Consider the following 25,165-nt stretch of genomic DNA (forward strand, 5'->3'; position numbering starts at 1 on the left):
ACATCATCATCATCATCAACAATGGCGAGCTACTAGTTTATTTTTTGTTTGAAAATTTTACAAATTTTATTAAAACGAAAACATTAAGAGGGGTTTTAAATATAAAATTTCTATAACTTGTACTAACATTTATCTTTTAAGAACTTCAAGTCTTTCTATCCATGGATCGCTTTAACAGAATGTTAATAATGTTAATGCCATAGTGTTGATTTATTGTTATAATAAACAAATACAGTACTTCTGTACCTGTCACACCATGGTGAGGTTTGTCTTGTCATGGTCATTTCCTGCTTTATTTTGTAAGTCTTTTCCTCCTTTTTTCAGAGGACTTGTCCTCACTAATCACTAATTGGTTCCACCTGTTCCCCATTACCTTGTGTGTGTATATAAAGTCAGTCTCCCCTTTGTCTTGTGCCAGAGTGTCATCGTCTGCAGTCATGTCATCCAAGCCCACGATTGTCCACAGCCAAAGATCGTGAACCTTGTGTAAGCATTTTTTAGTTTGTTTGCTACTTTGTATTTATGATAACATTTTTGCCTTCCACAGTGAAGTGACCTTTTGTTGTGCTATATTGACCAGTCCTGTATCCATCGTAAGCATTTTTTAGTTTGTTTGCTACTTTGTTTTTGGTAAATGTTTTGGCCTTCCTTGGTGAAGTGAATTTTTGTTGAACAACCTGCCTTGTTGTTTTTTACCTTGACATTATGCAATTGAGTCCAGCCTGACAGTACCATATGTTGAATGTAAATATCCGTCTTGTGTCTTATCTTTCCATTCCAAGAATAATTTACGGAAAAATATGGCATATTTTATAGATGGTTTGAATTGTGATTAATTACGGTTAATTTTTAAGCTGTAATTAACTCGATTAAAAATTTTTATCGTTTGACAGTCGTAATATATATTTTTAATCCTTTGGTGTTTTTTTTTTTTTTTTTTTTTTATAAATTAAAAATAAAGCGAATCATAGACTTCATAATATATTGATGGGACCCGGGGCCGATTAATAGGGGGCCTGCATTGTTGGCGTGGCCATCAAATCTGAGTGGAATCATCATTGCCGTTGAAAGTTCTTGTGAATAAATGGTTAAATCCCTGAATTATTTAAAGATATGGACGTAAAACGGTCTCGATTCCTAGTTAAAAGCAAAAAAAAAAAAAAAAAAAATGCAGTTAGCATTTTTCGTAAATATTGCGAACTATGATGCTCGTCAGTAAGCAAATGTAGCGGCCGCCTTATAAAAACAAAGCTTTTTCCATGAAAATCTTGTGAATAAATGCTTAAATCCCTGAATTCTTTATAGATATGGACGTAAACCGGTCTCGGTTCTTGGTTTAAAGCAAAAAAACAAAACAAAACTGCAGTTAGCATTTATTTTACGTAAAAATTGCGAGCGTTTATTTTACGTAGATATTGCAAACTATGACGCCAATGCTGTTGCGGCTAATTTCTCCCATTGATTTTTTTTTTTTTTTTTTTTTTTTTTTTTTTCAGAACGTTTCAAAATTCATGCACAGTTCGAATATGAAAATACCTTGAATCCTCAAACAAATTACTCCTGAGACAATCCTTCCTGTTTGTATGCTGTACAGCTTTCGTACTTTTTCAACCTAAATCCGGCGTTGGATCGCTACGTGTTTTGAGAATAACTCCGACTGACTGAAGCGGAGTGTAGGATATAATTCCTACATCTTGTTTGAGGGAAATAAAAATAGGTTAGAGAAAATATGGCTCAAAAAAAGGATTTGGATAATTTTCATGTTAAATGTCTCTAAACAGTTTGTTGACGATCAAACTGGATTATCATTCATTTGCCAGTTGATGAATCGATTAATCATGGCAGACTTAGGTGCAGCCAAAATGCATTGGATGTCTACCACTGTCAGTTGCAGCCAAATGAGTTAAAATATTTATATAGGCTGACCAACATAATGGCCCTCCTAAGAAAACCATCACTACAATTTAGTAGCCCATGACGAAGATGAGTTTGACACCCCTGACCCAAAGTGAGCGTTGGACGCACATACGCACAGTGTGTGCCCAGATGAGTCAGACTAAATAATACACGTCAATAAATAATAAATGATTGATTTGTACCAACAGATGGCTGGACAATCACCAAGGAAGTGATGCAAATGATGGTAGATCGATAAAAATGATTGCCTTTTGTCGTGGCAAATGCCACGCTTTCTAGCCGGTTGTCAAAGCAAACATTTTTACTGGAAATGCCTGCTGAGGACACGAGTTCGGTGTTGTGCGTTTGCAGCCAATAGCTACTTGTGACCAAATTTTTCAGGAATTAAAGACATGTGTTTGTTCTGGAAGCGCTGCCTCACAGTTGTGGGGTCCAGGGTTCAATTCTTGGTCTTTCTGTGTGGAATTTGCAAATTGTCTCCCCAAAATGTTATTTTTCTGGCTCGAAAAGCTTTGAGTCTCAGAGAAACAAAATTTTTTTTTTAGTTTTGTGTGCAATAACATTTAATAAAAGGGGATTTTTTTAAATGCACACTTCCATGCACTACTTTAATTTTTTTTAACCCTACTCATTTTAACTCACTGGCTGCCATTGATGTCGCTAGACGTTCATTTGCCCTTCCCAGTCAAAGTGGATTGGCCATCAACCAGTCAATGGCACTGAAAGATGAACATTCACAGCCCATCTTCCCGGTTAAAATTAATTGGACGTCTATCGCCATAAATGGCATGCAAGGAGTTAAATACTATTACAGTGTATAAAGAATAACAGTGTTACTTGGGCCGTAACCAGTGTGTGCTTTTATTCCTTTCATTAGTTTTTATTTACATTTTATTAATTTATAATTGCAAAATATAAAAAATACAATATGGATTAAAAAATAAATCTAACTGCTAAAATTTAAGTTTTTTAAATGACCAAAAATACTCACTTGATCTATACGTGTCAACTTTTGAATGCCCCTGAAAGGGTTAAAACACAAAAGGAAAATGGTTAATACTAAAAAATATTCTTTAGTTTATATTTTTACATTTAAAAAAAAGTATTGTTTTCTCTAGTCCTTGATGAAAGCAGATCATCATTCATCAAAATGAGATATTTGCAAACATCTGCTTTTCTAATGAAAATGATTGTTAGTCACATGGCATAGTTTTTTTTTCTTCTAATGCAGGATTCTAGCAAAAATGTAAAGCCCAGAGTAATATAACAGCACATGATTTTTATACGACTCATTGCAATAAATTGTTTGCAGCAGCCGTAGTATACCTGAATCAAGAATATACTCCTACGTAACAGTAGCAAAAGGAACACAAAAAATTGCCTTATAAAATTGTGGGAATAATTGTACTATTTGCACAGAAAAAAACTGCTCCAAACACAAAATATCATAAAACATAGAAACATGTGCAAGGCATAAAACTTGTTAATCATCCGCAGGTGTCTGGCCCAATGATGTTTGGAACCGGCACCCCAGACTCGAGCCACGTGTAAAACGTAGCCCAGAATGAATCAAGTATCTCTATGAGAAGAGGAGAAAGGACTTGCTCCTTGAAATCGTGGCGCAACAGTTACATTGCCTCACAATGTTGCCTTGTGAAAACAGGAAATGACGCAACAGTACCACAGGAACTGCAAACCAGTTATAAGCTTAACTTCCTTTGTGGTTGCATTGTATTCATTCAGCCTCCTAAAAACACTTGTTGACCGAGACGGGAAGCACTCAGAGTTAACACTCAAGCCATCTACGCGTCGGCGTTCGCTGTAACTTCCTGCTCTGGATCGCCGGGCAGAAGTTGGGAGATGGTTTGGATGAGCTCGTCAATCTGCTCCTCTGAGAAACGCTCCTCGCTCTCTTCCACCATCTGATGTGCGATTGCCACAAAACAAACAGCAGCGCAAGGTTACACACCAAAACAGCCTTGAAACACGCCAATTACAGTCAAAAAGACTCACAAGCTGCATCTCCACTGCAGTCTGCGGTCTGTGGTTCAGTAGCTGCAGCTTCTCAGCCCTGTTCAAGTGTGAAATTGCAGAAAGATAACATTAATTGAAGTGCATCTCTTATTTTGCATAGGATTGAATCTCAACGAGGAGACGATTGGACTGACTTTGTGAGTTTGTGATGCATCATGGTGGAAAGAAAGGCTTGGACCATCTCGGGACCCTGGCGACTGCACGGGGTCTTAGATAAGTACTTCAGCGTCTGAGCGTGGTGGAGAGAGTGTGAAGTTGTGATATTGATTGACTGCCAATAGACGTCCAATCCTAATCGAGCGATTACCATATTTTTCCGACGATAAGGTACACTGGATATTGGGCGCATTAATGCATCAGTGTATGGCATTTGTTATTAATAAGTAATTACTGTTTTATTTATCGATTTACTATTTGTTTTATTGTTTTAATTACGTATTTGATGAACACAACCAGAATTCATACTTACGGTGTACTGGATAATAAGGCGCACTGTCAATTTTTAGCAAAATTTAAGTATTTTTAGTAAATATACAGTACAAGAGAGTAAGCTCACCTCATACATGATGGTGTTGAGATTCTGCTGTCCGGCGCTGTGTTTGCTCTTGCCGCTATCCTTCTTCTGTTCCTTGAGGTCAGTAAGCAGTCTGAACACCTGACAAAACATTTGTAGAGTACATATTCATTAGGGGTGTAACGGTACACAAAATTCTCGGTTTTGAGGTCACGGTTCAGTTCATTTTCGGTAAAGTAAGAAAACAAAATGCAAAATATAAATGTGCTAGTTGTTTATTACACACCTTTGAGCGTTCAACAATAGGAACATTAGCCTATACAAAGCTAGAATTCAGCACAAAAAGTAGCGGGTATTTACAGATAATCCAACAACAATTTGCCTTTCAGACCCCGCGTATTGGTCAGCTTTCTTTCTGAAAGAAGGAAAAAAAAAAGTCCTGTGCTAAAGAGAAAAGCAATCCCAATGACATAGATTTTAACATGTATTTTACAAATGAAATGCCTCAATCATTTTTTTCTTATGAATGGTTTTCAAAAGCTTTATTGGTGGATTTTTTTCAAGTTAAAGCGCCACACAGAAATTAATAAATGTGTAAGCAGGATCTGTGTATTATTCTTATTATTTAATCACAGGTGTTTTAGCTAATTTCAATTTATTTTATTTAAATGGGCTATTATTTATTTTATTATGTGTTTATATTTTACAAACGTTATGTAGTATTCATTTATATTGTATATTTTATGTTGTATAACTTTAGTTCCTATGTGAATATTAGTTCCTACTTGTTTTGATGTGGAAAGAGGGTTTTGTATTGAACACGGGGCCGTGTTGGTTATTACAGCAGTAAATCAAAAAAGACAAGTCAAATGGGCCCCGATCTACCACTCAAGAGATCTGACGGACTCAAAAAGTAGGTTACGATCGAATATTAGTTTGAAAATCGACCGGATCCACCGTATTTTTACACGAGTGACTTCTGGTCTGTCCGATCCTAGCTACCGGTAGTAGTATTGACGCAGGAGGGTTGCGTCTCGCGTCAAATAATAAACTCTGCAGTTCTTTTCGCGTGCGTCGTGTTGAGCCGCTTCTGGGACACGTCTAACACGCGGCCGCACTGCGACTGGTGTGCATTGGCTGATTGACTTTAACGCCCGCGTTTCACTGCGTTCTCGCGGCGGCCACGTTGTCGCGCTGTTGACGTTTCTGGGTTATACTGTCGTACCGTGTTGGTCCTCATTATAGTAGAGAAGACGGAGTAAATATAATCTACACAAAGAAACTGTAACCCGATCGACTCAGTCTGGAAAAGTTAGGATCACATTGTGTCAGAAACTCGTTCAGTACGCCTCTGTTCCGAACCGAGCACCACGTACCGAAACGATTCAATACAAATACGTGTACCGTTACACCCTTAATATTCATTGAAGAACGAACTGCAGAAATATTTTTACCAAGACTTAATTTTAGGCTGCACAATGGGCTGTGTGACATCATATCTGTAGCGGACAATACAGTTTTACACTACAGGTTTACTGCAGTATGAAAGCCATGTATTTATAGTCAAGTGTACAGCTGATTATGAGCTTTAAATTTTTTTCTAATTTCAACAGCAAAACAAACAATGCCACGGACATTGTTGAATTTCAATGTGCATATTGTCATCCTTAACCTGACTTGGTATGTTGTACAAAATAAACAGAGAGATTATGTGTGTCTGGGGTGGTGTGGCTCAGTGGTAGTTGTCCCCCAACCCAGAGGTTGTGGGTTCGATTCTCTGCCTTGATGAACTAGCCTAAGTATCCTTGAGCAAGATACTGAACCCCACATTGCTCCTGGTGCTGCGTCACCAGTAGGAGATGGCAATGTAGTGTAAAGCGCTTTGAGCACCTTGAAAGGTGGAAAAGCACTATACAAATATAACACCATGTGTATTGTTAAACGTCTGACCTGTTAAGTGCTCATTTAAAAGGTTATTGTGTACATTTATACAGACTAAGCAAGTGCCGGTATGATATTCTGATGGTATGATAACCTTAAGCCAAAATATCACGGTTTCACGTTATTGCAATTACAGCTCTAAAATGTGTTACTTTGAGATATCTAGGTTTAAAAGAAAAAAAAAAAAAAAAACTTTTTTCTATTTAACAGGATTTTTATTTTTCAAAAGATATTAGCAAATTGGAGCTTAAGTATAAAGTTAAAATAAATTTTAAAAAATAACAAAAAATAACTGAAATATTGTAAATAAAATAAAAATAAATGCAGTCATTTAGGTGACCCTAAACCCACAGCCACAGCTCAACATTATTACCAACACAACAAAATTATTTTAATTATTTTCCATAAAAAGCATGTGTGTATGACTCGTATCATGTTTACATTATACACACACTCTCTTTCTCAACAGACAGTTGCCAGAGAAAAAAAACACCACGTTTTACCACCGCTAGACACACTAAACACGCTGGAGTTAAGTCTCGTGGCTGGTGGGAAACGTTCATGAGAGTGTTTACTAACCTTTAATTTTGTATAAAAGCCAAATTATATTGGAGGTATCGCCTCCACGGCAGCCACCCTCCGCAAACATGTATTAGATGTCGGTTAGCCCTCCTCCTCCAAGCCGCGGCCGCCAGTAACTTTTCTGTAACAGAACTATTCCCATACCAGCGATTTAGTTTTCTTCGATGGGGTTAAAAAGTTCAGGAGTTTCACCTCCTCCAGCCATTGTGTAGCACAGCTGGCTCACTGACACTGAGCAACAACCAGTGGGGGAGGGTTGAGCCTTGCAGCTGCAAGCGAGGGATTTCTCCCTGCATTTTTGGGACATAATAGCTAATACCTTAGGGACGGTATGACTGATTTTTTTCGGAATACCTTGAAACCAGTTATCGGTCTATGACTAATATGCCCCTTTCCCACTGAAACTAGTGGGTCAATGCGTGTTTTTTCCAAGCCGATGCAACCCACTAGCAAATGGCATTTGGCACTTTTCTCATTGACAAAAAAAAGCCGTGTCTTTTTTTTTTTTTCACCCGTCTAACCCTCCATCCCACCTCAGCCGTGCGTAAGGTTACGTGACGTCACCACGCTAAGATGCGCGTCGACAAGTGCGACCAAATTCATTCAGTTCAAGGAAGTAAACAATGCAGAGCAACATGGAAGCCTCCTTCCTGTTTGTATTCTCCGTTTGTGTGAGCTGGCGGGTCTCATCATCTTTCCAATGCTGGGACATGTTTTTCAATGTGGTGCGCTACTGGCTCCTTCTTCTTCTACTAGCTTTGTTGTGACCATCGACGTAACTACGGTTGTGGAGCGTGTTAAATGGGAGGCAACTGGCAAGTTGTTATGACGCATCACGTAAGAGCCAACGTCACCACGTAGATTTAGGGTGTTGACTGTTGACCCGGGGTTTTGCTTTCACACTGCATGACGATCAGAGCTGAGGTGATTTTAACACTGGTCGAGGCGGGTCGCTGCACCTTTCCCACTGCCACCAAAAGCCAATTGTTAGTGGGTTGACATGGGTTTTTTTGGCCAGTGGGAAAGGGGTATTACAGACACAATTTTCATTGAATTACAAACAAAAGTAAATAATAAAAACAAATTAGAACACCTTTTCTTACCTCATAGTTGCTGAGCATAGCAGCGTTAGCGTTTTTCCTAATAAGAGAGAAATGTGCAGATATAAACCATGGATTTATGGTATTCCAGAATCTGGATTGACAGCCATCTTAAATTGAGATGCTTTTGTAATTTGCTTCAATAATACTGACAGACGTTAAATCGAACATCACACTGCCTAAACATAAAAGTTAAAATATATACTACTCGTGTATAATTTCAACGTTATTAACTTTAATTTGGTAAATGTACAAGCTTTTAGTCAGCTTTATTCACGTCGAACGAAGAAAAGTAAAGTCTAGTATTCTGCATTATTACCAGCTGTTAGGGTATTAAATACAGCTTACATTCAGACTGAAATAATCCTTAAAGCCATTGAATAAAAGATTAAACTGTTTGACTTACACCTCCATATTGCCTGCTTGCCTGGCGTTTTGGTCCTACACAAAAGGAGTCCGTGTGAAACAAGACGTTTTTTAATTTGTTTCCTTTTTTACATTCGCTGCTACAAATAGATTAAACATAGAAACGAAACAATTTTTACCTGGGGGGAAATCTACACAATACTGTGATGAAGGCATTTGTTAGTTTTTGTCGTGAAGATGAAAAACGAGGGTCTTTTTAATGGAAATGTCCCAGGATGCATTTCACCCAAACAAGTTACACGAGCGCAGGTAGGCTCTACCTTCGACGTAATTTATGCATGGCATATGATTGTTCTTGATTTATTGATTTATAGCTATCCATCGACTATGACATATTTAATGCCGTCGTCTAGCTGGCCGTGGACGTAAGCCGAAAGATTTTTTTTGTTGCTGCATTTGTTTTTACAGCTACCTTTAGTTTCAACACTAGTTTACACCTCACAGGCGCCATGTGTAAACAGAAATACACTAGTTTTTTCACCCTTGTATTAGGTTTTGTTCGTTTGTTGCTTTTAAAACGAGTCAAACCAGTCAAGTTATGATTTATTTATCAGCTTCTATCAACTCGAACGAGAGACCATCATTCGACATGACTGCAGAGGTAAGGAACAATCTAACTTTATTTTACCGACGAATAAGTTTCATAAATTCATAGTTGATAGAGCAGGTGTCCTTAATTTTTTGGGTAAATGTCAACTGCAACAGTTCCCGCGGATCCTTGAAAAGTCTTAAAAGGCATAAAATTCAGGTCTAAGGTCTTCAAGTCTAAGGCCTTAATTGCGATTAAAATGGCCTAAAACTAACTTTTGCAGCCTCACTTTCACGCAATTAATGTAATTTCATAATTAAAATTAATCATAAAGAAAAAATACATTGTTTTCGTAAATTTAAATAATTTAACGAAAAATATCTTTTTTGAACTGTTATGTGCGGAACCATTTAACTGCAATATGATGAAGGCTGGGATTCTAAAGCAGACGCACCTTGCAACCGATTCATAGCGACGTCATGGGAAAGTGCAAATTTAACGAAAATTGGCTTTTCAAACACGATTTTTCACTATGGCTGAGACCGGTACCTGGGAATGTGTACGTGGCACGATGCACTTTGTGCAGGAAATATTTGAAACTCGGCACAATGGGAGTCAAAGCGGTGGAATCTCACATGCAGAGCGCGAAGCATAAAGCCTCGGAATCAAGCTGGCAACAAATGCCCGGTATTTCCCAGTTTTGTGCAACTCTCGTTTCCACCGTGCCTCCACCCATACTCCCGACATCAACAAGCGGGACTGCATCACCGCTCCAATTTGAGAGGACGGCTACTATTAAGGCGGAGGTACTAAAGTCTCTTAACACTAGGGGTGTGACAAAATATCGAAACGATGATATATCATGATACTTTGTATTAGGCCTGAACAATATTGGAAAAAATTATTGCTGCGATTTTTTTTGGGGGCGGGGGGTGGGTTGCGATATATTGCGATATTATATTGCGATATTAAAAAAAAAAAAATTTTACTAGATGACTTGAATAGCTGTTTGGAAATACTTTGGATGACTCATCATGACCACAGTGTACAGTATTCCATCATTTTTCGCGGTTAATAGGGACCAGAACCCGCCGAGATAAGTGAAAAAACGCGAAGTAATGAATAGCGACCCCCCCCCGTGTGTGCTCAATGTATTTATTCAGATCTGGCACTGGAAAGAGATACATATAGGACATGCTTTTTCTCACTTTCTCCCCCCCCAAAGTCTGATTTTAAAAAATGTGTGTGTGTGTGTGTATATATATATATATATATATATATTTTTTTTTTTAATAAATGCTTTTTAAGCACTTCAAATGTAATAATTATGATCAGTTTTAAACATAACTCCCACTGAATCATTCTTAAACAAGACTAAAGTACTGTAGTAGAAAAATGTTTGACTTTATTAAATGCTTCGGTTTACCTAACATGGCTGTGACTCTTGGAGTGACATATAGAAATTACAAACTCCTCATAATAACTTCTGGGGTTTATTTTGTATGTCTCGAACGTGTCCACATTCTCCCTTTACAGACACACATATTCATTCCAGCCCGCGCTTCTTTGCAGAAACTGTTTAACAAGTTAAACGATGATTGACAGATTGCTGCCCGGCTTCTTTGGCCAGATCAAAGCCATCGTTAACTTTAATAAGCAAGTGCCGCAGTGACTGAGAGCTGGGAAAGGGGGTGAGAGAGGCTGTGCGAGCGAGTGAAGCAGAACAAAGGTTTGCGGATTGGGGGGGGGGGGGGGGATTATCACACGTCCTTGCGATGGGACTATCGCGCATGCGCACATCGCGATGGCGATGTTTAAACGATATATCGTTCAGGCTTACTTTGTATCCAGTGTTGTTAATCTTACTTTAAAAAACTAATTAATTACAGTTACAAATTACTTCTCCCAAAAAGGAATTGCGTTAGTCACTCAGTCACCTGAATGTAAGAGTAATTAGTTACTTGGCAAAGTAACTGGTGATAATTTTCATGTTTTTTTTTTTTTTTTTTCCCCCCCCCAAAAAAACAAAACAAAACAAAAAAAACCAGGTCACACAATGTGAAGTGTAAAGGGTTTTTGGGACAATTGGCCCAAGCCCAATTCTTTACCCTAAACTTAACTAGACACAGGGGTTTTGAGGATATTGCGATAACTAGATAGTAACCTTTGCTATGTGTGGAAGTCATTTAATGTCGTGAATCAACTGTTAAAGTTGTTAAAATTGCTCCCGTTATTGCATTAGTTCCCCTCTGTCCATTTGAAATGTGTAAGTTTTAAAACTTTCATAATTTAAAGATAGATTTAAATTAAGTTTTGCCGATTTAGGAGTATTTTAGATAAAAAGTTACTTAGGTTCGCTAGGAAGATTCTCTACAACAGAGCTTTCTTGAGAAGTCTTCTGCTTTAAGATGGCGGCTGTTTACTAACGCATATAGTTCTTTATTATACTTGTTGCTAATGCCGCCGTGTCTGCCATTTGCATCTAGTTCTGTATATATGTGATATCTACCGAAGCATCATGTGGGCGTAGTTTGTAGGCTATCGGCTAACACAAAATAAACAGCAAGTGACCCATAAAATACCCTAAAATCAACAGGAAATAACTGAAAATCATCATGTAAATGACCTTAAATGGCCCAAAATTACTCATTGCCTGGCATTGGCTGCCACTGACGGCCATTGACGTTCAATCTGTTTGAAGTGGGAGGGATGGCAGCGAATGATCATCGCTGCCACCCTCCCAGTTCAAATGGATTGGACGTCTACTAGTGATAAACTCATTCCAATTCACAGCAGAAGCTAGTAAAAACTCTAATGCAACTCTCACTCTGTCACATCAGCCGCGCGGTGCGTTCAGATACACTACCGTTAAAAAGTTTGGGGTCACTTAGAACATTAGAACCCTATTCGCTACATTATTACAGGTATTATTTAGCCCTGTCGCGATAACAAATTTTGGTGGGCGATAAATTCTCTCAAAAATTGTTGCAATAAGGGATATTATTGCGCCCCCCCCCCCCCCCAAAAAAATGTTTTAAACCAATTTACAATAACACAGTAAGAATACAGTATATATTAATATTTCTAAGTAATATTAAGTACACCCATATAAACGCAATAAACGTTTACTCTTAAATTCAAAAATACTTTTTAAGAAATCCAAACTAAAAACAACAAACTATGCCTCTTTTAAGTAAAAGACAACAATATCAATACCGCACAGAAACACAGAATAAATAAAATGTCTGTTTCAAGGAAAGATAAAATTGCACTTCAATAACTTAAGCATTTAGGCACAGAGGTATAAAGTTGTAGTAACACAAACAATTGCACTTCAACAACAACAGAGAAAAATAGATTAATTAAGTAGCAGCAACAAAAATGTGGCTCCACTAAGGCTAGGTTCATACTGCAGGTCTTAATGCACAAATCCGATTTTTTGTCATGTCTGTTTTTTTGGCGTGCCCGTTCAGACTGCCTTTGTCCATGGAGGCCGTTCAAGTATCACGCATACGCACTAATTCGCAGTCCGAAATGCGCTCAGCAAAGTGACCGCATGCGCAGAAGCATCAAAACAAATTACACATGCTAGCTGTATGTCATTCCAGGGTGATCATATTTTGAGTTCCAAAAAGAGGACACAAATAACGGACATTAATAATCCCCGTTTAGTGCTCTATTCAAAGTTTATATGGACTGATAGAACGCATACACGCACGCACGCATGCACATAAGCCTTAACTTGTGGACGTGACATGACTTGGGTGTGTCAATTTGCCCCGTCTCGGCCATGTAAGCAATACTTAAATATTGCTCATTCGGCGCATAGAATTAAAATCGAAAATTGTCAGGCTTATCCTTTTCTTCATTATTTTTTTATGACCGTGTTCAAGCCCGCTTCGTGCATAAAAGCAGAGTTCAAGCTAGAAGCTAATGCACAGCTACATCGCTCCCGTCCAGCCTGCCGCTTTCGCTTAGCTGATGTCATTGCTGCATCAATTCCGATTCGGGAGACTTGAAAGTTCAGACCACCAGCCACATTCTGGAAAAATGTGGCCCAGATCGGATTTGGACCACATTCGAAAGTGACCCAGAACGGATTTGAAATGGTCCACTTCTATGCGACTTGTCATGTTCAGGCCGTCAAGTTGATGCCTCACTCGAGTCGGAAAAACACAAAAAAATCGGATTCATGCATTAAGACCTGTAGTATGAACGCAGCCTTAGGCTAGGTTCAAATGTGTAAAACGAACATACCCAGAAGTCAATAAAACAGTGAATCCTCATCACAGCATATTGCGCTGTTGGTAGCAAGGAATCACGCGCACGCACGCACGTGAGGTGATAAATCGCAGCGGGAAAATTACCGCCTTCATTTTCATTTACCGTGCGATAAATGGAATTATTGCATATTGCGACATGCTTAGTATTATTATTATATTATTTTGCGATTTTTATAATTTATTTGTTTTGCTTTGTGTAATTGCTATTTTCAGTAGTAATTAGTAATTAACTTCGTATGTAGATGTACCACTGTACTTGACTTTTTTTTTTTTTTTTGTCGCATGTGCTTGTGTGGGCACGCCAGGGGTCCAAGCTGTGGGGCGGACGATTTGTGGGTGCCATCGACCCAGTGATGGAACGCTTCAACTCATCCGTGGCGTATGACCAGCGGATGTGGGACGCCGACCTGAGAGGCAGCAAGGCCTATGTGAAGGCTCTACACAAGGCCGGTCTGGTCACTGGAGACGAAATGGTCAGCATTCTGCAAGGCCTGGAAAAGGTGATGACACAAACACACCCATAGTGTGTTGTACTGGTGTCACATTGCTGCACATTGTTCTGAACAACAAAACGGAAAGTTCACGTGACCTGCCACGCGCATTCACACGCTGGTGAAAGGTCAGGGGGGGGCTTAGTTGTTTTAAAGCTAACAACATTTTTAGGAATGTGGGAGAGAAAAATAACATCACACAAGGAGGCACCTCAGAACTCCCACCATGCCGAAATGTGTTGCTGGTATTTTTACAGATCAGTGAGGAGTGGAGCAAAGGTGTGTTTGCTTTAAAAGACGGTGATGAGGACATCCACACTGCCAATGAACGCAGACTCAAGGTCAGCTGTCTAACTGTGCATTGAGAAGAGGTGTGACAATATATTGATAAGGTGATATATCACGATACCAACATGTTGCTAGAAAAATTTATATAAGAATAGAACAGTGTCTATGTTAACTCACTGGCTGCTAGGAGTGGAAACCTCTTGGTACCTCACGATACGATACGATTTGTGATACAAAGCTCATGATAACGATGATCTGACGATTTGACGATAAAATGATTATCGATACATTGGTCAGGAAATTATTCTAGGATATTCTACAAACAACTAATAAACAGAAAAACAAGCTTCTGCTGTGAATTGGAATGAGTTTATCACTAGTAGGCGTCCTATCCATTTCAACTGGGAGGGTGGCAGCGAATGAACGAATGTTTATATTCATCCCTCCCACTTCAAACAGATTGAACGTCTATGGCCGATAGTGACAGCCAATGCCAGGCAATGAGGTCATTTTGGGCCATTTAAGGTCATTTACCTGTTCATTTTCAGTTACTTCCTGTTGATTTTGGGGTGTTTTATGGATCTCTTCCTATTTATTTTGAGTTACAGAACAGGAAATGACCTGGGAATCACCCAAATGAATAGGCAGCGACTCAAACTCAACAGAAAATGACCTGTAAATTCCCTAAAATGAACAGCAAGTGACCTGTAAATGCCCTGAAAATCGGACAGAATGAATGTGAATACTCTGGTTTCGAATGAAGGAATGTTCCCAATCTAAATCGATTGGGCGTCGAGCACCGTCAATGGCAGGCTTTTTTCTTCTTCTTTTTTTTCAATGGACAACTTTTTAAATGGTATCTCGATTCTTGACAGGAGCATAACGGTAACCTTTTGGGATACAAACAGTGTTGTTAATAACGGTGTTAGAATATAATGGCGTCACTAGCGGTAAGTTAATTGAGATACTATTATGGTGGAAGATTTAGGTAGCAACTTGTTGGTTCATTTTTATTTTTTTAGACATTGGCACCTTTTTTAAAACGATATCTCGATTCTTGGCAGGAGCATATCGATAACCTTTGGGGATACAAAGTATCACGATATACAGTGCTCTCCATAATTACTGGCACCCCTGAAAAAGATGTGTTTTTTAGCTTCTAATAGCTTCTAATAATTTTTAGCTTCCCCAGGCTGGGGCCGTGTGTATTTTTGTGTGAGACCAAGATTGAGCTTTTTGGCAACAAACACTCTTAGTGGGTCTGGCGTGCCATGAAAGATGCGCATGCTGAAAAGCACCTCATACCCACTGTGAAGTATGGGGGTGGGTCAGTGATGCTGTGGGGCTGTTTCGCTTCCAAAGGCCCTGGGAACCTTGTTAGGGTGCATGGCATCAAAAATGCTTTGAAATACCAGGACATTTTAAATCAAAATCTGTTTCCCTCTGCACGAAAGCTGAAGATGGGTCGTCACTGGGTCTTTGAGCAAGACAATGACCCTAAACATATGGCCAAATCTACACAGAAATGGTTCAAGAGACACAAAATCAAGCTCTTCCCATGGCCATCTCAGTCCCCAGACCTTGTTTTGTTGGCAAAAGGGGGTTGTACAAAGTATTAACACCAGGGGTGCTAATAATTGTGACACACATTATTTGATGTCAAATAATTTTTTTCTTTATGTGGGATTTTTTCCCCACTGAATGAATGCACTTGTATTGAAGGTTGGATTTTTCTTTTTTTTCCATTAAGGTCTCATATTATTTGAATTAAAAAAAATATTAGAAGCTAAAAAACAAATCTTTTTCAGGGGTGCCAATAATTATGGAGGGCACTGTATCACCATTTCAATATTTTGTCACACCCCTACTAGCTGCCATTGACGGCGCTAGATGTCCAATTCATTTTGACAGGGAGAGGGTGAATGAACTCCCTCTCCCAGTCAAAATGAATTGGATGTCTATCGTTGTTAATGGCGGGCAATGGGTGAAGAAATACACTAATTTGTTTACGTTTACAAGAATGTTGCACTGAAATATTCTGATATGATTGTGTTGTCATGCAGGAGTTGATTGGCGTAGCTGCAGGGAAGCTGCACACCGGCAGGAGTAGGAACGACCAGGTGGAGCCGCTGAGTGATTGCTTCGCGACTTATCCTTACCATTGCTCACGCGTGTTCGCTGCCCAGGTGGTGACCGACATGCGTCTGTGGCTGCGGGACGCCATCGCCACGCTGACGGACAACGCCCTTCTCCTCATTTCTGCCATGGTGGAGCGCGCCGCGGCGTAAGATCGCGCACGAGACTGACGGTCGTAACGCCTCAGCAAACTGCGGTTATATTCGTCGTTCTTTTCTGTAGCGAAATAGATGTCCTGTTTCCTGGTTACACCCACATGCAGCGAGCTCAGCCAATCAGATGGAGTCACTGGATCCTGAGGTGAGCGACAAAAGTGACTTGGAGGGATTTGACCTGTTTTTCCTCACGGTGCTGTCTTTATTTTTCTGTGTTCCTTGACATCCTGTGTGGAATGCAAGTCACGCCGTGGCATTGCGGCGGGATGTCGAGCGGCTACAGCAGATCAGGAAGCGCGTCAACGTCTTACCTCTAGGCAGGTAGGAACAGATAACGTTGACGCGGCAACACATTATGAGGAAAAAATCTTCACATGTTAACTGGATTGCTTGCTATAATATTCAGCGGCGCCCTCGCTGGAACGCCGTTTGCCATTGACAGGGAGCTTCTAAGGACAGGTCCAAATGAACACATTAATTTGAACTCATTAGCCGTCATGGACGGTGATAGATGTCAAATCCATTTTTGTGTCGTCAACAGAGTTGTCATTCGACGAGATCAGTTTGAATAGCATGGACGCCACGGCGCAACGAGATTTTGTCGGTATGTCTGTCGACATCGGTGCGTTTTTTTTAAATTTATTTTTTTTTATCTTTCAATCAAACTGTTCTTTGTGCACATGTGTCAGCGGAGTTCCTGTTCTGGGCCTCGCTGTGTGCGACTCATCTGAGCAAGATGGCGGAGGACCTTCTGATGTACAGCACCAAAGAGTTCTCTTTCATCACGCTGTCCGACGCTTACAGGTCAGCTGAAGTAAAATGACATGTTACGTTTTTTGAAAATTTTGCTCTCAAAATTTGACACAACATAAGTAAATTTTGATTAGTGATGAGAGTTTGGAGAGCTGTCATATATAGTAAAAGCACCACCGTATATAGAATTTGTGCAAGGCTATTTAACATGGGCGCAATATATTTACTGCTAACAGAACTATGATACATGTATCATACACACATGCACGTTGTTCTCGTTGGCACACACATTTGTATGTGTATTGGTTTGTTTGTATTTGCCTAAGTTAGACTAAAAACAAAGTACCAACGCTAGCCTGTAGCATTTAAATGCTAGTGTTGTACCGATGCCATTTTTTGCCTCCTGACACCGATTCTGACACCTGGCTGCATGGCATCGGCTGATGACGACTGTAAAGTAATTGCTGTCATGGTTTGGTCCGACACTGCTCAACTCATTATCTTTCATTGACTGCGCTAGACGTCCAATCCATTTGAAGTGTGAGGGTTGGCAGCAAATGAACATATTCCGCCACACTCCCACTTCAAATGAATTGGGTGTCTAAAACTCATTTAAGTTCACAGTAGAAGGATGATTTAACACCACAAATATTGGTATCGGTGCAACGCTAATGAATCTAAATACATCTTAACCTGTTAAGAAAATGTGACTTGACGCCCTGTGAGTTAGTCATCCCGCTGTAAGGTCTCAGTGTCATGTCCCCCCCAAATAATCCAATGTCTAATTTGTGGCGTGCAGCACAGGCAGCAGCTTGATGCCCCAGAAGAAGAACGCTGACAGCCTGGAACTGATCCGGAGCAAAGCGGGACGAATCTTTGGCCGAGTAAGACGAGTAAAGGTCCGTGTTTCCACTCAGGGACGTTAATGTAGTTGTGTTTGTAACAGTGCACAGGCTTCATGATGACCCTGAAGGGCCTTCCCAGCTCCTACAACAAAGACCTTCAGGTACATTTTTTTATCAAATGATTACAGATTATTACTGAGGAGTCCAAATCCTAGAAATTTCAGGCCAATGAGTCAATTTTAACTCAATTTCTGCCGTTTCTGCTTTGCGTTGTGGCTCTCAGGAGGACAAGGAGGCCATGTTTGACTGCTACGACACCATCCTGCCCGTCCTTCAGGTCACTACAGGAGTCATTTCCACGCTAAAGGTCAGCAGACGCAAAGACGCCTAAGTGACACATAGGTAACTCACCTGTCATTTGGGCTTTTGATTTTTTTTCAGATAAATAACGACGCCATGGAGGCTGCGCTCAGTCCTGACATGCTGGCCACCGATTTGGCCTACTACCTTGTGAGGAAAGGGGTAAGTAGAACATCATTCTTTGACATACACTGGGAACAACAAGCATCAAAATGGACACGTTTCGTCCCCAGGTGGCGTTCAGGGATGCCCACGCACTGTCAGGTAAAGTAGTCTTTGCGGCTGAATCCAAAAATGTTGCCTTGAACCAGCTCACCTCAGAAGACCTCAAGGAAATCAGGTGATTCAACACACAAAAACGCACTCGCGGAAGCTCACACACACACTAATAGCGATGATGCGTGTGTGGCCAGCCCGCTGTTTGGAAGCGACGTGTCATCGGTGTGGGACTACACGTCCAGCGTGGAACAGTACGCAGCGCCGGGTGGCACGGCCAAGAGCAGCGTGTCCGCTCAGATACACCAACTGCGCGTATGGATGAATCAACAAAAAGCGCAAGCATAAAAAAAAAAACAACCTTGATGCATGCTTACTCTGAATCAAGTTTACTGATGCCAAATAAATGACTAAAAGTCTTTGTGATTGTGGCAAAACAACTGTGGCTGGAAATTTTAATTAAACTTAATATTTGGGGGGGGGGGGCAGACATGCACATTAATAATTCAAAAAATATTTTCATTTTTATTTTATTAATGAAAAAAACAAACATTGCTTCTGAATTCACACTTGTCCTGTATTTTGAAATAAAATTATAGATTCTAAATCCGTGGGGTTCTAGGCCAAGAATTTGTTGGGGTTCACTGCATACACTACTCAGTCTGGGCTGGATATCAAACTTTACCTAACAAACTACAATAGATGTCCAAAACATTTGAGCTGAGAGGGTATTCTGTAATTGTCCTAAAGTAGGTGTACTGCGAGGGGCTTTGCACTAAATGAGTTAACTCATGAGTAAACCCATTTTCTACCATTAATGGCAATAGCATCCCAGTTTAAATAGATTTAACATCTATGGCTGTCGATGGCATCGTAACATCATTCACTGCCTACACTACAGTTTGTGTGCATTTGTTGATGAAATTAATGGATGAACACTACAGTTGTGAGTATGACAAAGAAGCCTGCAAAGCATGGACGCGCAGCAGAGTTTGAGCGGTACACCGCGCGTCCGTCCAGTGGTTGCGTGGGCCTGAAGATGTCCATCATAGGCTGACCCGTCCAGAAGCGGCACTGCTGCACAACGGCATCAAGCTGACAAGGAACATAACCAGTTGTAACTACTCGCACAGCCCCCAGTCCTACCACCTTCCAACCTGGCGGCTGCTAACGGGCAGCGTCTTGTGGAAGACTGTCCACGCCACTGCCTGTTCGCATCCCGGTGTCGTCATGGAGCCCACGTAGCGATAATAACCACGCAGCTCCTCAGACGGCGGGATGATATTGCTCAGTTGGAAGTTGGAGATCACTGCTGTGGAGCCTGAATAAGGAAGAAGCAAACTCTGGTAAAAGGGCTTGCTGTGCCACCATAATTGATCACAATATACTGTGTATACATCCTGTGTATATATGTATACACATATATATGTGTGTGTATATATATGTATAAGTGCTGTCAAACGGTTACAATTTTTAATTTGTTAATTACAGCTTAAAAATTGTAATTAATCGCAATTCAAACCATCTATAAAATATGCCATATTTTTCTGTAAATTATTGTTGGAATGGAAAGCTAAGACTGATATACACATCCAACATACGGTACATAAGTACTGTATTTGTTTATTATAACAATAAATCAACAAGATGGCATTAACATTCTGTTAAAGCGATCCATGGATAGAAAGACTTGTAGTTCTTAAAAGATAAATGTTAGTACAAATTATAGAAATTTTATATTAAAACCCCTCAATGTTTTCGTTTTAATAAAATTTGTAAAATTTTCAATCAAAAAATAAACTTGTAGCTCACCATTGTTGATGTCAATAATTACACAATGCTCATTTAGCTGAAACCCATAAAATCAGTTCCACTCAAGCGCCAGCAGAGGGCGACAAAACAAAAAACACGAGTAACAAGTGGACATGACACTGTGCTGTCATTTTAATCTGTGCGTTAAATGCGTCATATTTTAATGTGATTAATTTAAAAAATTAATTACCGCCCGTTAACACAATAATTTTGACAGCTCTATATACACTCACCGGCCACTTTATTAGGTACACCATGCTAGTAACGGGTTGGACCCCCTTTTGCCTTCAGAACTGCCTCAATTCTTCGGGGCATAGATTCAACAAGGTGCTGGAAGCATTCCTCAGAGTTTGGTCCATATTGACATGATGGCATCACACAGTTGGTGCAGGTTTGTCGGCTGCACATCCATGATGCGAATCTCCAGTTCCACCACATCCCAAAGATGCTCTATTGGATTGAGATCTGGTGACTGTGGAGGCCATTTGAGTACAGTGAACTCATTGTCATGTTCAAGAAACCAGTCTGAGATGATTCCAGCTTTATGACATGGTGCATTATCCTGCTGAATGTAGCCATCTGAAGTTGGGTACATTGTGGTCATAAAGGGATGGACATGGTCCGCAGCAATACTCGGGTAGGCTGTGACGTTCCAACGCTGCTCAACTGGTACCAAGGGGCCCAAAGAGTGCCAAGAAAATATTCGCCACACCATTACACCACCACCACCAGCCTGAACCGTTGATACAAGGCAGGATGGATCCATGCTTTCATGTTGTTGACGCCAAATTCTGACCCTACCATCCGAATGTCGCAGCAGAAATCGAGACTCGTCAGACGAGGCAACGTTTTTCCAATCTATTGTCCAATTTCGTTGAGCTTGTGCAAACTGTAGCCTCAGTTTCCTGTTAGCTGAAAGGAGTGGCACCCGGCGTGGTCTTCTGCTGCTGTAGCCCACCTGCCTCAAAGTTCGACGTACTGTGCGTTCAGCGATGCTCTTCTGCCTACCTTGGTTGTAACGGGTGGTTATTTGAGTCACTGTTGCCTTTCTATCAGCTCGAACCAGTCTGGCCATTCTCCTGTGTCCTCTGGCATCAACAAGGCATTTCCGCCCACAGAACTGCCGCTCACTGGATATTTTTTCTTTTTCGGACCATTCTCTGTAAACCCTAGAGATGGTTGTGCGTGAAAATCCCAGTAGACCAGCAGTTTCTGAAATACTCAGACCAGCCCTTCTGGCACCAACAACCATGCCATGTTCAAAGTCACTCAAATCACCTTTCTTCACCATACTGATGCTCGGTTTGAACTGCAGGAGATTGTCTTAAACCATGTCTACATGCCTAAATGCACTGAGTTGCCGCCATGTGATTGGCTGATTAGAAATTAAGTGTTAACAAGCAGTTGGACAGGTGTACCTAATAAAGTGGCCGGTGAGTGTATATGTATGTATGTATATATATTTATACATACACACACACACACATTGTTTGCTCTTGATTCTTCGCACGATCTTTCATTTTTCTATTTTTATTTTTTAACAAAGTTTTAATAGTCTGCATTCATCTATGATCACAGAATTGCCCAGGCCTACTGACCGTTATGCTGCACTTGGCCCAGAGCTGCTATGACTGTGTCCAGATGAGGATGATCGTCAGTGGCTTCCTGTCAGCAGAAGACTCAGTCATTTTCGTTCACTAATGTAGAAGGTTATGGCAGTACCTCAAACAGGAAGGCAAGCAGGGCAATCCCTGCCATGTCGTGCTCTGCTTCAGTTAGAGACCCGTACGGTTCTTTGATGTGAACTATGTGAAGCTGTGCACAGGATAAAAAAGTGGGTAGATGGCGTATGTGAAGTTTGACTTTTGGGGGGTGGGGGGCATGTTTATGACCCCGAAAGCCAAAATGCACTGTCAGCAATGAAATTAACTTGCATGATATGTGCTCGGTTAGTAGGGTTGGGGTCTCGTATGATATGTTTGAAAAAAAATTTGGACCCATTATGAAATACTTTGTAGGATCCTTGTTCATTTCATTCATTTTTGTTGATTGTTTTATTGCTTTACAATTTTTATAGACAATATTTTACCGGCTAGATCTTTATTTTAAATAAATATGGCGGAAAACACAACGTTGAAAAAGCAGTTTCTGTAGTTGCACCCCTCTTTAAAATAAACTGCTGTTTTTTTAAGCCAAAAGAACTGTTGATTTTGATAGAACAATATGTCTATAGGCAGCCATAGCAGTTTCATGGCGCATTAAGCCTAAACTATTTTTTAATTTATCCGTTTTACACTGGAGACCCCTGTTTACAGACACTGCGCTTGCTTCAACCCAGCCATAAAAAGGTAAGTTATTATATTTATTATTAGAAAGCGAAATGTCTATCATTTTTAGCTTAGAAACATTAGTTGATGTCTAATATTTAGTGTATTAAAAAAACTTTATGAAATTATTCACTCGCACATTTTAAACTTTTAAACAAATTACGTCACATTGAAAAAAAAAAGTCTGTAAATAGGTCACGGATATCTACCTTCTAACTATCGCCTAATTGTATTTTTTGTTGTTACTGTCGCATTTTCCCCGATATTTTAGATGATAAATATTCGATCCAAACAAAGAAAAAGTGAAAAGAAAGAAAACGTTTAAAAGGGCAAATATTTGAAGAAAATCTCGACCGCTCCTTCATATATGCGAGTTCTGCATTGCGACCCTTGCTATATTACCGCGTTTCACCCATAAAATCCCCAAAAAGTCTGTCAGCTGTGAATGGTTGTGTCTTGACACTCGGTGAGACGTTTTTGGCAAGAAACAAGGTAAGTACGTGATATCTCCTTAAAATCATGGTGTCTTTAATTATGCTGTCTCATGCGCTCACCTCAAGTTAGGATAGGGGTTTAAATTTTTTTTAATAAATGCCCTCCTGTTTAAAAATTTTCTTTCCCCAGAAAATTTAGATTTTAAGCTTTCCAATGATGTATCACAGATACAAGCCAATTTAGAAGTTTGGCCAAATTGGTGGTCTCAGAGTGGAACTTCAAGTCACCTGAGTGTTTTCCGCCATATACATACAGGTATATGGCAAAGTAAATTACATGCAATTACACTTTCCGGCCACTAGGGGGAACTACGCCTGCCTTCTCTCAATATCTGAAAGTGTACAAAGGTGGGTACATGTATGAACAACCTCCATGGGGAATCTCTCTCCATCGATGGTGTGCTCCGATCCAGGGGTCCCGCTGGCCCCCCAGTGGAAGTGGAACTGTGCGGCCCGGTAGTGACCCGGCAGTGCTCCTCCGCTGAGGCGGACCGACTGAGGCAGGTGGAAGTGAGCTGCGCAAAAATGTTTGGAGTCAAGGTGAACAATCAGGTGACATTTGAACTGGATGGACGTCTGCCATCGTCAATGGCAATGAAATATTGACTGTCAGATCTCCCATTCACCTGAATGTCCTTTGTTCTCCACAGTGATGTTGATGCGATCGTCGTGACCTATGAACTCCAGGGGTGGCAACTCCGTGTTGACGTGAACTTTACGGCTGACGATGTTGATAGGGGACTGGCGCAGACCCCCGCAGCGAGGGAAATCTGAAGACCACCTGCTCGGATCTAGCCTCGAGAAGGATGGTCAGTCTCGCACACATCTGGCCACTTCATTCTTAATCTTCAATATTACAGTTTAAGTCCCTCTTATAGGAAATGTGATGCACCTGCAGCGCTTCCTGCGGGATCAACGGCATCATACGTCACATGGTCTTACCTCTGCAAGGGTTGTCACAGGAAGATTGGGTCTGGTAACACCACCCACCTACACACACATCCACTCTTATCATTGACCATCCTCATCTTCATCACCTAAATTACTCCTCCTTCCTCTATTCATCCTCAATTGCACCATTTTTTGTAAAGAAGTGATTGTCACCTTGTCACTCATCATTCTCTCACACACACCTGGTCCATTCATCCACACCAGGACACCTATTGTAAGAGCGTGGGAATGCTGAAGGAATCCTTCTCCCACAATGCACCTGTGTTCTCATGAAAATGATAGCATCTGATGGACAATAATGGAAGTGAAATGTTTCTTGTAATTTTGTCTGCTCAAAAATTGTGGGACACGAATGACTGGAATTCTAGAAAGTACTTGAGGTACACACTTGTCCTTTAGTCTTAACTGAAAAGAAAAATGTTTGGAACATTTCTCCGGAAGATCAATAAGTTCCTCTGCTCTACTCGTATTTTATAGCTTTTATAGCTTTTGTCAATTTCTAATCTATTTGTCTAGCCTGAGACTTTTGTTTTCTTGCTTGTAATTCTAACTGAAGCTCATCTAAACAAGGTGTCTATTTGGATTAAAAAAAATGCCATACCTGCGCATAAAGAAGGAAGACCAAGCATCAGACAGAGAACAAGATGCATGATGGAATCCAACAGAAGTACTCAGTTAAGATTTAAGGTTGAATCAAGGGAACTGGAAGTTTAATACATAGGGCTTTTTCAATTCTAATTTTTAGGTGTGGAGTCCCTCTATTTATGTCTTGATGGGCGTGTTCCTTGTGGGGGGTCCACAATAGTGTGTTGTTCTTACCGAGTGTGCGAAGTGTGACGACTGTCCTGCATCGACCCATTAAGGCCACTCTTCCTTTTAATGGGGCCATCTTTTTTGGGGTGCGAGGTGCACATAGTAAAGCAGTTTTTACTAGGCGTGTGACAAAATATCAAAATGGTGATACATCGTGATACTTTGTATCCCAAAAGGTTATCGATATGGTCCTGCCAA

General features: G+C 40.4%; 3 protein-coding genes across 8 annotated transcripts; 1 reads left to right on the forward strand and 2 right to left on the reverse strand.

Moving 5' to 3' along the window:
- Positions 1–392: 392 nt before the first annotated feature.
- Positions 393–19,054, forward strand: asl (argininosuccinate lyase). Of its 5 annotated transcripts, XM_057821238.1 has the most exons (17): positions 4,052–8,763; positions 9,069–9,115; positions 13,632–13,826; positions 14,075–14,158; positions 16,169–16,225; positions 16,292–16,389; positions 16,464–16,541; positions 16,640–16,717; positions 16,803–16,855; positions 16,938–17,000; positions 17,086–17,200; positions 17,949–18,033; positions 18,096–18,155; positions 18,278–18,361; positions 18,436–18,516; positions 18,588–18,694; positions 18,768–19,053. In XM_057821238.1, the coding sequence occupies exons 1-17, from the start codon at positions 8,730–8,732 to the stop codon at positions 18,916–18,918; spliced, it is 1,470 nt and encodes a 489-aa protein (XP_057677221.1). In that variant the 5' UTR covers positions 4,052–8,729; the 3' UTR covers positions 18,919–19,053. The 5 variants fall into 5 exon arrangements, with proteins under 5 accessions (XP_057677223.1, XP_057677221.1, XP_057677222.1 ...); XM_057821240.1 differs by lacking the exons at positions 4,052–8,763; positions 9,069–9,115 and adding an exon at positions 393–486 and having other exon boundaries at positions 18,768–19,051; XM_057821239.1 differs by lacking the exon at positions 9,069–9,115 and having other exon boundaries at positions 18,768–19,054.
- Positions 1,520–8,714, reverse strand: crcp (calcitonin gene-related peptide-receptor component protein). Of its 2 annotated transcripts, XM_057821244.1 has the most exons (7): positions 8,634–8,714; positions 8,495–8,529; positions 8,092–8,128; positions 4,508–4,606; positions 4,086–4,180; positions 3,931–3,988; positions 1,520–3,839 (listed from the first exon to the last, which is right to left on the reverse strand). In XM_057821244.1, exons 2-7 carry the CDS (start codon positions 8,500–8,502, stop codon positions 3,720–3,722), a joined length of 417 nt encoding a protein of 138 aa, XP_057677227.1. In that variant the 5' UTR covers positions 8,503–8,529; positions 8,634–8,714; the 3' UTR covers positions 1,520–3,719. The 2 variants fall into 2 exon arrangements, with proteins under 2 accessions (XP_057677227.1, XP_057677228.1); XM_057821245.1 differs by lacking the exon at positions 8,634–8,714 and having other exon boundaries at positions 8,437–8,497.
- Positions 19,055–19,134: 80 nt separating the features above from the next.
- On the reverse strand, positions 19,135–24,869 carry ca4c (carbonic anhydrase IV c). Its single transcript, XM_057821242.1, has 8 exons — positions 24,756–24,869; positions 24,146–24,193; positions 23,830–23,994; positions 23,573–23,718; positions 22,105–22,197; positions 21,981–22,047; positions 19,728–19,891; positions 19,135–19,665 (listed from the first exon to the last, which is right to left on the reverse strand). The coding sequence occupies exons 1-8, from the start codon at positions 24,802–24,804 to the stop codon at positions 19,495–19,497; spliced, it is 903 nt and encodes a 300-aa protein (XP_057677225.1). The 5' UTR covers positions 24,805–24,869; the 3' UTR covers positions 19,135–19,494.
- Between the last annotated feature and the right edge of the window lie 296 nt (positions 24,870–25,165).

Source organism: Corythoichthys intestinalis, chromosome 18, assembly GCF_030265065.1.
Source record: "Corythoichthys intestinalis isolate RoL2023-P3 chromosome 18, ASM3026506v1, whole genome shotgun sequence".
In the NCBI taxonomy this organism is placed as follows: domain Eukaryota; kingdom Metazoa; phylum Chordata; class Actinopteri; order Syngnathiformes; family Syngnathidae; genus Corythoichthys; species Corythoichthys intestinalis.